The 15,953-nt window shown below is 35.6% G+C and overlaps 1 protein-coding gene and 1 long non-coding RNA gene across 2 annotated transcripts in view; both read right to left on the bottom strand.

Moving 5' to 3' along the window:
• NDUFS4 (NADH:ubiquinone oxidoreductase subunit S4) overlaps positions 1–15,953 on the bottom strand; it is a 47,544-nt gene that overhangs the window by 9,059 nt on the left and 22,532 nt on the right. Inside the window, exon 2 of the mRNA XM_035309827.1 lies at positions 15,429–15,507. Within this exon, the coding sequence (XP_035165718.1) occupies positions 15,429–15,507 (79 nt within the window). The remainder of the gene's footprint in view (positions 1–15,428; positions 15,508–15,953) is intronic.
• On the bottom strand, positions 2,811–7,742 carry LOC118156076. Its single transcript, XR_004746142.1, has 2 exons — positions 7,239–7,742; positions 2,811–4,329 (listed from the first exon to the last, which is right to left on the bottom strand). It is a non-coding gene; the product is annotated as an uncharacterized LOC118156076 (long non-coding RNA).

Below are 15,953 nucleotides of genomic sequence, written 5' to 3'. Positions count from 1 at the left end.
CACACCAGCAGTGGCATGACTTGAATGAAAAGGCAAACAAGTTTAGACAAAATACTGTGGCTTTACATGTCTGTAGCTACTAACTTTATGGGATTTTGTTTTGTGGCAAACTTAAAAGCTCTTGGTGGTGTCACCAGATAATCCTTTGAAATATGGCAAGTCTCATTTTCTGTTTTACTTCAGAAAATAGACTTTGGGAGATCAATCTCTCAAAACTGCAGCAGGGAGCATGTTTGAAGCATTTGACTTGTATTCGCAATTAGAACAGAAGGCGACACAAACAAACATTCAAACTGATTTTCCAAATTTAAAATTTTTTAACTAGACTACCAAAAGGCAACTGTCAAAATATCTTAACAATTCCATTATAAATGTTTTCATTAGGATCAAGTAATGTTTATTTTTAAAATGAGTCTAGCAATGATATTGAAAAGAAATACTACCAATTACTGAACTGTTGCAACACACACAAGAAACACCTCCTGACAGCCTGGCATTTCTGACTGCTGAAGCCTGAACCAGAGTTTCAGAAGGAAATAGCTTGAAGTCTTCTTATTTGAGCTGGCAAACTGCTTCGTTTAACCATTTTTTTTTTTCTACATGCAGTAAAAGTGTGGTGGGACTTCAATGCCTTTGATATAATGCCTCCAAGCCTGCCTTTTATATACCTGGACAAGTGTATTATCCCTTAAATCTTTATTTTAAGGAGCATGTTTCCATTGAGGAAAATGTAAGAGTATTCCCCGATATTTCATTTTCCCTCCTGAAATAATCCGGATTCTGCTACACTGATACATTCTGGTTTAGAGGTATTTGATTGCTAACTAAATTTGCAAGCTTGAAAATAGCATTTTTTTATTATTATTATTATTTAACTCAGCAACGTGTATGTCCATTATGAATTTTATGCTTCAGATTTACAGGTTTGTGAATTGCTTCTAAATTCTCTGTGATTAAATACTGTATTAACTAGCATTATAGCCATATTACATTTTCTCTTTTGAAGCCTCCACACCAGAAAACCATAAAAACACTACATATTAGTGCGTACAGAACGCTACTTAAAAAACAAAAAAAAAAACAAACAAAAAAAAACAGAACAAAACAAAACAAAAAAACCACTTTATTAAAAACCAGCATGCTATATATATGAGGTAACTGTGGTAAAGAAATGCCTAGACTTGTTCATCTGGATGAAAACAAAACCAATAACCCAGACAAATCCCAAGCTCCTTCAAGCCATGTTTTTTTGGGAACTTGTTTGGCTCCAAATCAAAGTTATTTTACTAATAATATAGGAATCACCCCATAAAAAAATCTTTTCAACGTGAAAACTAAAACCTGCCTACTTTCAGAAACTAAAATATCTACATGATGTTGCTAGCTCTTCAGACTTTGATTCATTATAGCTAAAGTTTCCATGCCTTCTGGGAATCTAGCAATTGTTTATTGATATCTTCCCCATTTTAAAGCTGGCAATTGAACAGACAGTTGTTAGGACAATGAGTTTCTGGTTTCTGAAGCCCAAGTTGTCCTGACATAAAATCACTGTTTTTGCTTGCTGTAGACGTGTAAGGTACTGTAGCATAGCTGAGCTGTTGCCAAAGATATGGAATAAAAAGGCTTGGCATCTATCACATACTTGACACCTAAAGAGCACAGAAGCTCTAAAATTCCTATTCCCTGTAGGCGCACTCTTAGTCTAGACAAACTGATTTCTCACACTTTTAAAATGCATTACAACACTCTATTGTGATCATTTCATCCACACAGCTCCAGCTAGTGACAGAAGAACCTGTCCTTTAAGCGACATTTCAATGGGCTAAAGCTCCCGCTCCAAGATTCCATTAAAACAATATAATACTTGAAAAGAACTGTGCTGCACTGGGTTGAACTCTCTACTGTGTCTTCAGAGCTTTGTTCTGAGTTCAAGTTTTCATTGAAACTACCTGTGAACCAACTTTCCAAAACAATGTTTTTGACAGCTAGTTTCACACTACTATCTTTTCCTCCTTTTTAAGTGTTCTTTACTGAATTTTGCTCCATTAGCATATAAAAATATTAGTGAGGTGTTCAGCATTACAAATTCTAAATAATAAGGTGATAACATAAAAGACTTGGGATTTGAACTGTACAACTTTGCAGTACTAAAAATTAACTATTCTGCTTCTTGTTTTTAATGCATGCTATCATCTGAAAGATAAATTCTGACTGTTTCATTTTTGGTTAATTTAACTATACACTTTTTTTTTTTTTTATAGTAACTTCAATTTTCTAATAACCATTCGTGAAAATTTGGTTCTTGAAATAAGCTCAGAAAGACAAAACATTTATTGAAGTGGCAGAAATAACATCAAATTGCTTACAAACCAAGAGGAGTTTGTGTCTTTATTACAACTTACACCACGTAAGAACACTTGTCATGGTGGGAAGGCTGGTAAAGCTGTCCTGGAAGGAGCAATAAAAATGATGGAAGTGTTATACAGGGGGGAGAAAAACTCATACATAGGCACAGTCAATGAAAGCAGGATTCAGCATAAAGATGACTTTTAAAGGAAAGGAAAATTTCTTTCAGTGCTCCACTAATAACACAAACTCCAAAGGAGACAAGGAACTGAAGTCTATAATTCAAGGCAAAGAGAGAAATGATAGAAAATATCTCTAAAAATAAGTATTTTTGAATGGATGAGTCAGGTGTTCGCAAAGGTATCATATTTCAGCTCTGACATTTCTCCCCATGAATAGGCAAAAACCGTACATGACTGCTATCAACTATACTGTTTAGCATCCCCCTCTTTAAAAAAAAATAATAATAAAGGAAACAGGGAACAAGCAATGGGAAGTTGATGTCAAAACACAGAAAAACCTCCCAGCAAGCTTCCCGCAACCACCCAGGATTTAGAGTCTTGCTAGCCGCTCTCTTTTCAATACCAGAATTTCACACATTTCAATGACCATTATGACTTCAAAGAATCAAATTTTCATCATTGTCCGTCATCTGCCGGTTGATTTGTATAAAGGAGTTCTTCTGCATGCACTCTGGACAAAGGGCTCCTTACTTTCGTGGCTATATATCAAGTTTAAAAGTTCTGTTTGTGACAGTTGTGTCTGTGGTAAATTAGGGTAACACTGAAGGAGTGCAGCTGCTCGGCAGGAACCTCCTTTTTGGCATCATTTCACTTAAATAAAAACTGAATAATTAGCTTCTGCCTTTATTAAACCGCAAAAATGCCACTGGCCTTAGTAATTACTTCCGGTTGCCCCACCTACTTAACCTCAAGAGTTTACACTTGTTAGAAAGGAGGGAAAGAAGTTTTCTGTACTTTATAGGAGTTCACAGCAGCTTGCTTACTTCCCCACCCCCAACCTGTTTTACCAACCTAAGTTCACGAAGTTTTGCTATAAATTCACGTTTCACATTGCAATACGCTTTCTGCATGAGCTGCTGTATCAAAGCACGGACCGGCTTGCACAATACCCACCAACTAGCAGCTGTGAAAGAGGCTTTTTATTTGGTGGCCTCAGCTGCTTAGGCTGGAAGTCAGGATGAGAATATTTACATTTCTACATTTCACTACAGTGTTTTTGAAATACGTGCAAGAGAACAAAGTCTACTATGCAAATCGCAAATGGAAAAATGGAGCAGAATGAATTCAACATGGTCAGACAACATTTATCTAACAGCTACAGACATAACAAGGGAAAAAAGAGTATTTGCCCTTAGGAAAGTCTGTATCACACAAAATACGGTTTTCTTTCAGGCTTCACAATCTTTCTGCATTATCACAGTGATCTGTGAACAACATGTGTTACCCATACTATGTTCTCCCATCTAACCACACTGTAGAACAATTGATAAAACAGTTGAAAAGCAGTGAAAGAACCACATTAAAAACAAACAAATAGAAAACCAAACACTGTAAACATGAGACAGGATTCAATAGTAATAATGATGGCAACAAAGCTTTTATTTGAAGAAAATCTCTTTACACAGTTTTGCAGAAAACACTGAAGAGGAACTGGGTATAGAGAGAAGGATATGCCAAGAAGTGGGTCTAACAAAAGCATAAATTGTCACATTGCTGTAATCATTGTAAGTTCGTTTAATACTTTTAAATCTACACGCTGACATTATGGAAAGGAGCAGTAAGTTTCCAAAACAGTTCCATAGGCAATGGGAATTCTGCAAATCCCACGTGCTTTGTACAAATTTGAATGTGACTTCATGGCAATAAGTAGAAAACTTCTCCCTCACCAACCCATCTTTCAATTCTTGAAGCACTTTACACGCTGTGTTACATTCCCAAACTGTGTATTCACATTTGTGTCCTGCCAGAGTAATAGGAAAATTGTATTTATAGACGTGATTAATGCTAAGATTTACGTAAAAAGCTGCTGAGCTGTGCTTTTGTGAGTTTAAACCATAATGCTTAAAATAAAGACAGAAATATGAGATTTGGCATCTACTGGTACCCTGAAAAACCTCAAAGCAGAGAGGAATTTTTCTTGACAAACCATAATGCATGACAAAAATGCAGAAAATACTGACCATTCAACCTGTACTTTTTGATGGACAGGTAAACAACATTTTAGAAATTTAAAAATAAAGTATTCAAAATAAAGTCCCATTTTCAGCATAGATGGATATTTCATGCTTAGTATAGGTTTTTCCGCCAAGAAAGAATCAAAGGGCAAGACAAAAGCTATTATTTAATTATTAAGAATGAATTTTTTCCTGTAACAGTACCTCTTAGTTTTACAAATGTTGTCTGAGTAAATGTCATGAAATTAAAGAAAAGAGGAATAAAGTATCTGATTTTACATTTCACAGTTAATCTATAACATATACGACTGTAATTAAGAAAATCATTATTAAACAGAGGAAGTACAGGTGATCAGGGGAGGAAAAATGGAAAAATAATATATTTTTATAAAATATATTGATATTGCTACTGATAGCCTTCTAAGAGACTTCAGTATGTCATGACATTCTTTAGATTGAGGAAATTATAAACCACGTGCTTATCTTTAATGAGGTAGGGAAAAAGCCTCTGAGTTACTTACAGCATATCTTGTAAACTACATTTTCTTACAACAAAGCAATATTTAGATAGCACATGTTACCTAGCACTCAAAGAATATGTAAAAGCATATATTACACTTCCACACACACAAGTAGCTGGCTCTTTTACTGTCATTACCTGTAAGGCATTTAAAAATACATGTGTTTCTACAGTCAATACTCAGATTAATAGAAGAGCAAAAAAATAAGAAAACAGAGTTTTTAGACCATAAACCTTCAAATAAAAGGAGAGGCACTTTTAGTTTACCTGCATTTAAAAAAGCTTCCCGTGTATAATAAGTAGTTTTGATAATGGACAGCCAAATACCCAGTCAGCAGCTCAGTGCCATTAGGAATAATTCCTGCACTTTTTGTGCGTTTCTGATGCTATTTTAGTGACGTCCTTATTTTTAACATTCATTAAAAGTTACCTGTATTTACATGTATGTATTTACAAAATAAATCATAAGAATATGACCTAAGTATACTTCATAAGGTTACCGTTTTCTAGAAATTCTGTCACGAACAGTTCTGACCTGCTTTGGGCGCATCTGAAAAACTTATAAAACCTAACATTAAGAAATTGTCCAAATAAGGCTCTGGTAGAGTCCCCAGATACTGACACCGCTTGTTTTATCATCTCCAGCCTTTGGAGGAGACAGGGTCTAATATGTGTAAGATGTGTGGTTGGTGTGCCTTCTCCAGTTTTGTGGAAATGCTCCACAGTTCAAGCTGCAAAAGACTTGAGGGAACACAGCATTCAGAGGCTGACAGTGAACTGGGACATTACTTACGTATAAGCTGTGCAATTGCTGCAGTGAAGCAGAACACCTGTGCTTTTATTGAGACAATTCATAATCTAGACAGCAAAGACCTGAGCTCATTGAGTTCAAATTCGGATGCATGGCAAAATTTTAAGACTTGACAACTCTAGTAAGATTTCTTAAAGTTGTAAGTAACATTATTGCTACAGTATATGAAACAGCTACTGTGGATTCAGTTTAATTAGCTATCAATCTCCCTAAGCTGGTAGCTAGAGCGCAGAATGCTACAATATTTTTAAAGAACTCCACTACTGTGCATTCCAGTGTTCTTTTCCTTTCACCTCCCAACTACCTATTTACTCTGTCCTTAGCGGTAATTGTGGAACGCTGCTTAACTTCAAGGGCTCAAATTTTACAAGCTATTTAGGCTTTTATTAAAAAAATATCTTCATCAAAGGAGGGGAGTAGGGGATGGAGCAAAAAGTAGTATTTTCAAGTTTAATTTGACAATACTGTCACAGTAGTGCACGGTCTGCTACTAAGAACAATATCCTGAAATCCTGAGTTCATGTAAACCGATGCCTGCCTCCATTGTGATGCATGTTCTCTATTCTTTACATCTCCTTTATAATTAAAGCGATTTCTGTAACAGATCTTTGTCACAAAGTAGCAAATGGTATGAGGCACACGGGAGAAAAACAGAAAGCACAAATCCCCAATCAAAAAATGCAAATTTAGAGCAAGATCACTGCCGGTGCATGCTTTTTAGAAGAGAAGTTGCATTTAAGAAGTTATAAGGAAGCAAGGCTGTTAAAAGCTGTCCCTTAACCTAATGCAAGATGCAATGCTTCTATGTAATATGCATGGACTTGAAAGCGGGTGCTAAATAGTGTACACAATTTCCATACACAGCAGGTAGTGAGGCAAGAAAAGAAGAGACACAGTTACCCTCGTTAAAGAGATGCACAATAGAGAACTGTTATGCAGTGTTAGCATACTGAAGGTCTATGCATCAGGGATGCTGCGGCTATTAACAGCTTAAATGTTCACTGTATTTTGTTAATTAGTGCGCACAGTTTTTAAGCCTTCAATGTGTTTTAGGAGGATCTTTTCTAACAGTAACACATTCATTATTCCCTGGTAGATTCATGGGGTCTCAACTGTTTAATCATAATCCATAAATACATGGCTGAATTCCACTGGACATAAACTATTTCTTTAAATTTACGTATATGGCTAAAATGGAAGCTTTCTACTATCTCTGTAAAAAGCAGAATCAGAAATAGAATGTATTACTGTTATTTTACAAGCTGTTTTTAGCTTGCTCTATCTAGACATTTGTCACTATAATTTGTGCTGCTTTGGCCTTTATACACTTGGCCTTTATACACTTGGCCTTAAAGTTTACTTACAGGACAGAAATTATGGTCTTGTACATTCTAATACAATAGAGGAACCTGTCATGAAGATAAAAAACTTGGTATTCAAATTCAGTAATTCAACTTGATCCACTACAGCTTTCCTTTTCAATTTTTTATGACTGTGGGAAAAAAAAATAAAAAAAATCAAAGGAGACTACAATGCACTATTATGTTTACTAAACAGTGATAAAATAGTAAGAATTTGTTTTGGAAACAGACATTGCAGAAGATGATATTCAACTTCTGACTTATCAGACAGCTAGAATTATTTGACCCAAGAATGCCTTTAAATGGAGGTAGGCATGGTGGCAAAAATGTGGTCACTTTAGAAAGAATAAAACCCAGAAGAATAAAGAATAAAACTATCTTTAAGAAGGTTGTGCCTGGTTAACATGCTACTCAATGAAACCTTTCAAATATATGATTGATGATGATGTCTTACATAGAAAATAGTGTTATCTATTTTTTCACATGAATATTTCATAATATATACAAAATGAGTCTGTAAAGGAAAAAATATCCAATTTTCATACACTGGTAACAGGAATTGCTCTTCATATTCTCCCCCCCCCCTTTTTTTTTTATCATTTGCGACATAATTATCACCAAAAAAAATACTGCATTCATTCAGTATGCCTTTGTCAGTGTTTTTTCAGTCAGCACTTGGTACAAATTCGTAATAGCTCGTGATCTTCTCATTTCTTAACCTAGTTTTCAAGTTAATAGTTAACAGGATGAAAGTTATTTCCCCATCAAGCAAAGATTTTCCTTTATACAAAAAAAAATAAATGGATGGGCTTTATGGAATGAATAGCACTGAGTATGTTAAGACCAAGCAAGAGATTGAGAACTTCGCTACAGTGCATGCAAGCCTTCATAAAACAAGAACTAAAAAACTCTGTGGTCTGAACATCAGTTGCTCTCTCCATGGTCCATGTCCTCACTTAACACAGTTTAACATTCCTGATTTGAGAAAGCAACCTCTAAAGTAATTCAAAGGCACACAACAAGCTGTCAAGAACTGGAAGAACATCAGTTTCCATTTCATCGTTGATCATCTGAGTAGAAATGGGTAGTAGTTAAAAAGCACCAAACTCTTCTGCATGATGCCCAATCCTATGGGATTACTGGTCTGCAACTTTCCCTTCCAGACAAGGAAAGCTTTTTCTTTCTGACTAATAAAACAATCCAGCTAGAACTTCAAGACTAGAAATTGCTTTCAAGTCTGTACACAGAATTTTCTCAGACAGTAAGGAGAATGTGTATCTTATCTATCTAAATTTGGATTTACTACACAAATGAGGAAAGAGACATTTTAGTAGACAGAAAAACAAGGCCTCTACAAGGACTTGTTTATTCACTATTCCTCACAAGACAACAAGAATTCATGTCATCTACAAAAATATTCAATAAGAGGGGATACTAACTTAAGCATTCTACACAAGGCCAGGGTAACGGCATTGCTTATGAGAACATGAAAATATGACCTATTCTTTAAAAAGCAAACCAACTAAACAAAACAGCCCCAGAACTGAAGTTACTTCTTACTCCTCTTGATTACTAGACTGTATCAACAGCTTACTTTTATTCTTTCTAGCAGATTAGAAACACTGCTCGCATATTTAGACTTACAAAACTAAACAAGTATTTGCATGTTGAATAACCCCTTGGAAACCAGACAAACTAAACATGATATACTCCTTTTATTTTTCTGAACAGCCATCGTAACAAGCACTTCAGAACGAGTATTCCTTGGTAGAAAATAAAATACTCTGTAACGAAACAAAAAAATCTCCTGCATACTCTTCAAGCAGACATATTCTTTGACCCAGTGCTCCCAGACTAAAGCCTTGAAATTTTTGCACAAAAATGCTGCATGAAGGAAGTCCAGACAAAACAGACACTCGAGATGTTAGGAGGTTGTGTAAGCTCAATCTCAGTCACTCCTCCTTCCAATACCCAGCAGAGACAGCACTACCATCCACCAGAAGAAACAGCTCTCAGAGGAAGAAATCCAAATCAATTACCCTATCCTAAAACTAAACAAATCTATACGGGGATAAGGGTGCAACTGCAGCTCATTGATAAAACTACGCAGCACTTCACACTAGGTTCAAGGCCACGTGCAAAATGTAAAGTTTTCTGTATTTAAAATATATATATATATACATCCTAAGCTTCAGTTTATTTAAAAGCTCTTAAAAGAGGCTAAATGTGAGGACAATTTATGTAGTTTCTATAATTGTTCAGAAGTAACAGGAGGCTTCTTCATCTTGTGGACTAACTTGTTGCCTACAGACATTCTTGCAGAAAGCTGTGTATCAGCATCCAGCCAACCAGGTTTTCCAAACCATTGCAAGCTTCATCAAACTACAATTGCTTACAAAAACAAGCTGTAGCAAGCAGTACAGGCTGAACTAAGATAGGATATTCCAATTATTTAATTACAAAACATACTGAATTAGCAGTGCTGAAATGTGTAAATGGCTAGATAATCTGTAGCTCCACACACACACACCCTACACCTGAACTTGTAGTGTACTAAAGACCAAATTCAACTACCAGTCAAAACTAAAAAAGAAACTGACATGTTATTTAAACCAAGTATCACTGTTTAGAAATAAACGGTGCTCTGGTAGACAGACCAGCACAGTGTACATGAAGAGAGAAGGATTATCACCACCCCCAAAACCATTAAAACCTTTAAATATTAAACATCACATCAACAGCTTGACAAAATCATCCAAGACAGTCTTTTTCTCCCCGGGGCAGAATTTCTTAATCTTCACTGAAAAAAAAAAAAAAAAAAAAAAAAAGGAAATAGAAAAATGTTTTTAAAGATTTTGTTTTCCAGTATAAAATGCACACACACAAACTATTAGTGATTCTAAAAAGAGTAAAAGTGTTTAAGTATTTAACTCAGCCTAAGTCCTCACTTAGATTAGACACAATTCAAGTAGACGGATATGTATTTTTACTTGCAAACACTTAAAGTTTTGAATATTTCATTTATATTGAAAGAATTCATTTAATTTTGAAGTACTTCTAGAACGTGACTTAATACCTTAAACATCTTCTGCACTGGCAACTAATACCATTCAAGTGTCAAACATCACAGCTACAGATGACTAAACATAAACTAAACACAAAGCATTGAATATGAAGTGAAACAAGACAAAACACGCTGTATTAAAACATTTTGTATACCAGCACCAAACCACTTTCCTTCTGTCCTGAATCCTAAGTACAATACAGAATTCAAATAACCTGGCCACCTGCTTATGTGACACAACTGTGATGGAATAAAGTACCTCTTTAAGCCACGGGACATACACAAGGCCATTTTGGCCAAAGCATAAGGCACACAAAATTTTTTGAAGTTACATTACTCATCTAAAGAGGAACGCTATCCTAAACTGAATTATTTATGGTAACCAGTTGAATAAATATTGCAGTTAGAGTGGATTAAATGAATAAAAGATTATTCTAAATTCTTTCATCCTGTTAAAATGCTTTACAAACAGCTTGAACTAACCCTCAAGTAATCACCCACAAGGGGTTAACAGAATTTTGGAAAAACAAAACACAGAGCATCCATGATATCCTTATTATCTAACACAGTGGTAATGCTTGGAGAATTCTTGGCTGAATAGTAGTTTCAAGAAAAGGAAATCTAGTAAGCCTGACTTTAATAAATGGATGCTTTGCCAAGTATTTCTCTTCACTGAGTTGCAAAAACAGCTCCTATAAGCAGTCTTCAAATGCAATGTCTCACTGTCTTGCACGTAACTTTATGACACATTACTGCCTTGTTTTTCCGAGTGCAGTGTATTACATCCTCTCAGTTCTTGGGAAAGGCTGATAGGAACAATCACACTTCAAAAAGCATGTTAAAGCTTGATTTGCTGTGTCCTTTGTTTCACAGCACTGTAGACTATCATATTGATATCCAAAGAAGTTTCATCATTCCAGGCTATTTTTCACTTGTTTGTATATTTTATTTTGAGCTGCAGTATTATCCCTGTTTATTATAATATACATATTGTCCACACTTCACTCTTCAAACTGAGATCATACAATTTCACTACGTCCCAAGCCTCGCCAAAACTGGGATTTGGATGGAGGTGAACAAACTATGACTCAATCCTGAAAACACCGTGTGATGTTTGCTAATATTGCAGTCTTGTACAAAAAATGGACTGGAGTATTTCCTCAACTAGTTACTGAAAGTCCATGAATACTTTTTTTCCCCAAAGAGGTTTGTGTTCTGAGAACCCTACTAATACTGCTACTCCTGGATTATCCCGTAGTAAACACTTACAACAGACACTAACTGTTGTTACCTATGGACAGCAAAGAGGAAGTTCCTAAGACTCTTGATCCCCATTTCACAATCGTTACTAAACAGTTTTGGCCTAGGCTGCTGCAGGATGCAGCACTGACTGCTAGTCGTGAACATGACTGAAAAGTGTGAACTGCTCATCTCCAAAAAACGGTCAGATTTTTCTGTGCCAAATTCAACATATACTGTAGCATGCAAGGTATCATCAATGACAGCTACATGCAAGTTTGTCTACAATTAGAAGAAAACTGTCCCTCTACTGATTTACAGAACTGAGACTTCTGAACCACTGCTGAAAAAAGCTTAATTAACAGTATTGACAAAATTTAACAGTTTCAGGACAGCAGCTGAAGTGTCAATAGCATTATTGTGGTTAGCCTGCCATGCTTGTGATATAGCCTCCATGTTCCCAAATGCTGCAAAAATCACTTTAGTACCATATCAATTGCACTTGATAGTACTGCTCTCAAGTGCTTAACTCTGTGTAGCAACCCAGCCTATTTCATCTTGACCTAATGCAGAATAAAAACATCTGTGAGATGGCTGCAACTAATAGCTAATCCTTAACCACTGTTCCACAATGTTTCTAGCATCTCCCCAGTGACCAAACTCTACAACTGTGCTTGCATTCATTTTTGCTTTGAGTCACTGCATGTATGTTACTGGTGGAGTATCCTACTTTTGAGATGCATAAGATATCTTCTGCCACTTACCCTAATTTTGAAATACTCTTGCAATACTGGTGTCACTTAACCATTACAGAAAAATTATTTTAGTAGCAAATATCTGGGGGGAATTTGGTATGGCACCTTCCCTGTACAGACAGCTACTTCCATGACTGTGTCTAGCTTCTGCAAACTCCATGCTAGACAACCACAATGCAGTGCCACCTGTGCTGACAAGCAGCCTGCTTAAAGCACACGTGCTGGACTTCTAGCTAAAACCAATAGGACTGATGCTCCGTAATTATAATGACTGAAACAAATCATGGTAATTTTGAACAGTTTAAATCCCAATTTTACGCAAAACCACCAAAGCCTGATGTCATGATAATTGACATTAAGTTACTCCATACACACAGTTAAGCTGTTTGTAACATTACCTGAGGGAGATTTGCTGCCAGCAGCCTTTGTCCTCTATAGCCCAAATTTCGTAACACAAACAGGGTCTTGAGAGACTACTTTTCACCCAGCTATTTGTCCAGACTCTTGGAATATGAACTAATCGGTGGCCAGAGATTCAAAATATGATGCAAGAACTGTACTTTTGTATAGCTTTGTTCAACTTGTATTACTTTCTTTGGATTTAACTGTCCATAAAATATATTTTACTCAGCATTCACAGAAAACAACTAATAATTGTGACAAAAACATCATTTTTTGGATTAGATATATATAACTAATATATATATAAGCAGAACATTTAACTCCTTTTACATTTAAAAGTCCCACTTTCTTCTGATATCCACAATATAGCATTTAACCACATTCATTTTTCACTATTTCATTAGAGCTCATTTTTCTGTTGTATTCAACACATGCTGGGCTGCAGCAAGAAGGCAACTGACTACTGCTTAATAATTCAGTGTTATGATACTCTTCCCTGCTCCTATTTCATTTGTGTTTACCAAAACAAGGAAAGTTTTAGTACTTTCAGATTCAAACAGGACTCTAAGTAATTCAAAGGAATCCACATTGATCAAGTTCTAGCAAGTGTACGCACATGTAGGAATACAAGGCCCACAGAAGTACTGGGAACTTAATTACAACAGGCAATTAGACTTTTAATAACCATGGTGTTACTCTATATTAACCTTGCAAGCATCTACTCATAGAGGAGTTCAGTTTCAAAATAAGAGTTACAAAAGGAATACAGCAAATGGATAACCCAACCCATTTTCCACCTGTTTTTGCTGCTCTTTTCTGATGTGCACAGAAAAGCCACCTGTAAGGTGATGTCAGAGTATACCTAAATTAAACCTTATAAATGTTATTTTCATTTGACATCATTTTGTTTCAGGCCCCCAAAAAAGTCTGGGGAAAAGGATTTGTGCATCTAGAAGGCGTGCCTACGTGCACAGTACTGTAGGAAAATACTACTCAGTCTGACATTTAACTTAATGCTAGAAAGAACTGAGGACAAAAATATCATTTAGTTTATATGTACCAAAAGCCAACAAGCAAACAGTAGTATTGAGCAAAATGATTCAATGGCTGCTAGTATCAGATCTGAAAAAAAAAGAAACAACTATGTTAAGAGTGCCTTCAACTTGATTAGCACACATAATGACATTAGGAATAGCCACCTCATTTACGATTCATTTGCACCAGCACTGAGATAACAGCACAGTTGTATTTCAAATCAGTATCACTAACTCAACTGAAAGGATAAACTCTCATAGTTAGACAGACAGGGGAATGAAAAACCCTGACTTAGGATAATGTACATTTAAATACAAAATGGAAGATAGAAGAGTATTTGTTTTGCACTGCAGTCTCTTTCAGACCTATGTATCTATCCATCACCTGAGGTTACATTAGCAAAATGTGACGCTGTGAAGTCAGCCATTATAAAAATGCTATTTAGATATTTTTTGAATATTAAAGAACAGTGCTACAATAAACAAACACAACTCATAATATGTTTAGGAAAATGCAGGTCTATTGACTTGGTGCATCTTATTTACGTAGTGACTCATGAACTCTTGTACATTAAATGAAATTTCCTGAATCCCAAATTATGAAATTAGGTAAGCAAATAAACACCCTCACTGAAATACAGTATTATTTTTCTTCCCTTATTTGTGAACCTGACATGATGTTACTAATTTTTAAATTAGAAAAAAAAAAAAAAGTATATAAAAAAGCTGAATGCACAGGCAGGTAAAAAAAATCTCTCTACATCTGTATTAGAAAACAGATGAAATAATAGAAATAAAAGCCCTAAAGAATTGCTATAATAGGAGCGTTTTTTCCTAATAATCTGTTAAAGTTGACCTGTCTCCAATCATAATTATCATTACAAATGTTCAATTTATAAATACAAATCCCAAATATTTCCTCTTGTTCGTAAGTAGTTAACATAGCTTCAGGGATACAAGAGATCAGATAAATAAGAACTGTCTGATACATATGATGGGACTTTTTCTTTTTCCTGAAGATTCAAAAGCAGTATGAAAACCAATGAAAAGGATGCTTTTGCTGTGACGCATTCCCTCCAGAAGTCTTACAAAAATTATACTATTGAATAATGTAAACATAAGTGTCAGGTTGCATCTAGAGTAACAGACCACACATTATGGAAGAACTTACAAGAAAAGATTGCCAAATTTCTGATCTGCTACTGATTAGCAGAAGAATGTTATGCATTTGTTCCTAGTTGTAATCTAACCTTCATGCATATTCAAAAGCTAGAGTATATGTACATAGTAACAATAACCTTGCATGCTTCTTTACACATTCTCTTTAGTAATATGGGCCCTAATGAAGATAATTTTAGAAAGCTGGCAAATCCTGTATGATTTCACTACACAGAAAAATATCCAGATTTCAAAAACAGCAAATTTGTTATAAATTATAGCTCATACTAGTCCTTGACCACAATACAATAATAAACAAGGTACTCATCATTTTATATTGCTTAATACTTGGAATGGCATATTTCCTTCACATACTTGTTTTACTAATGCTGCCTTTTTAAAAATGTATGAAGGATTTTTGCTTTGTACTTCACATTTGTATGGCTTTCCTAGAAGAGCAGAGAATACCATACTGAATGCCTATTGTGCAGAAATAACCCTGAAGGCTGTATCATAGCAGTATGCAGTAGAAAACCCTTACCAATTTTTCATCAACTGTGATGAGTTGCGTGTCTCGAGTTTGGTTCTGTGCCAGCCGCCATGTGGAAGTGCTCAGTGACCTGCGGTGCAAGACTTGAAGTTAAAAAATGATTCATGCAATGAGAAAATAGAGGCAGACAAATCTTACATAAACAAGTTACTTTAACAATATCCGTCTTGTAAAAAAAATGGAAGAGGGAGAGATGAGGGCACAAAAATCCTTTTTCTCCCCAATTAGTTCTGTCTGCTGAGTTTTTGGCAGACTCCCACTTAGCAGTTCACAACAGGCTGCACTTTATGTCAGCCTACAGGCTCTCTGTCACAGAGAGACTGCCAGTGGCAAGGACTGTACTGCTCTATATGAATGTACAGTAGCTGGTTTGTCACGAACAGACAGAAAAATACAAGGCTGCTGCAAGCATTCTGGAACTCTGATCCTTAAAATGATGGCATCAGAGGAAAAAAATCTTAAACCTATTTGTAATGGGAAAGCTCCAGTTCTAGGCTTCAGCAACAGAATATTACC

Source organism: Oxyura jamaicensis, chromosome Z (assembly GCF_011077185.1).
Source record: "Oxyura jamaicensis isolate SHBP4307 breed ruddy duck chromosome Z, BPBGC_Ojam_1.0, whole genome shotgun sequence".
NCBI classification, from domain to species: domain Eukaryota; kingdom Metazoa; phylum Chordata; class Aves; order Anseriformes; family Anatidae; genus Oxyura; species Oxyura jamaicensis.
Note: the sequence above shows the minus strand (reverse complement) of the source record. Positions and strands in the feature narration are given on the sequence as shown.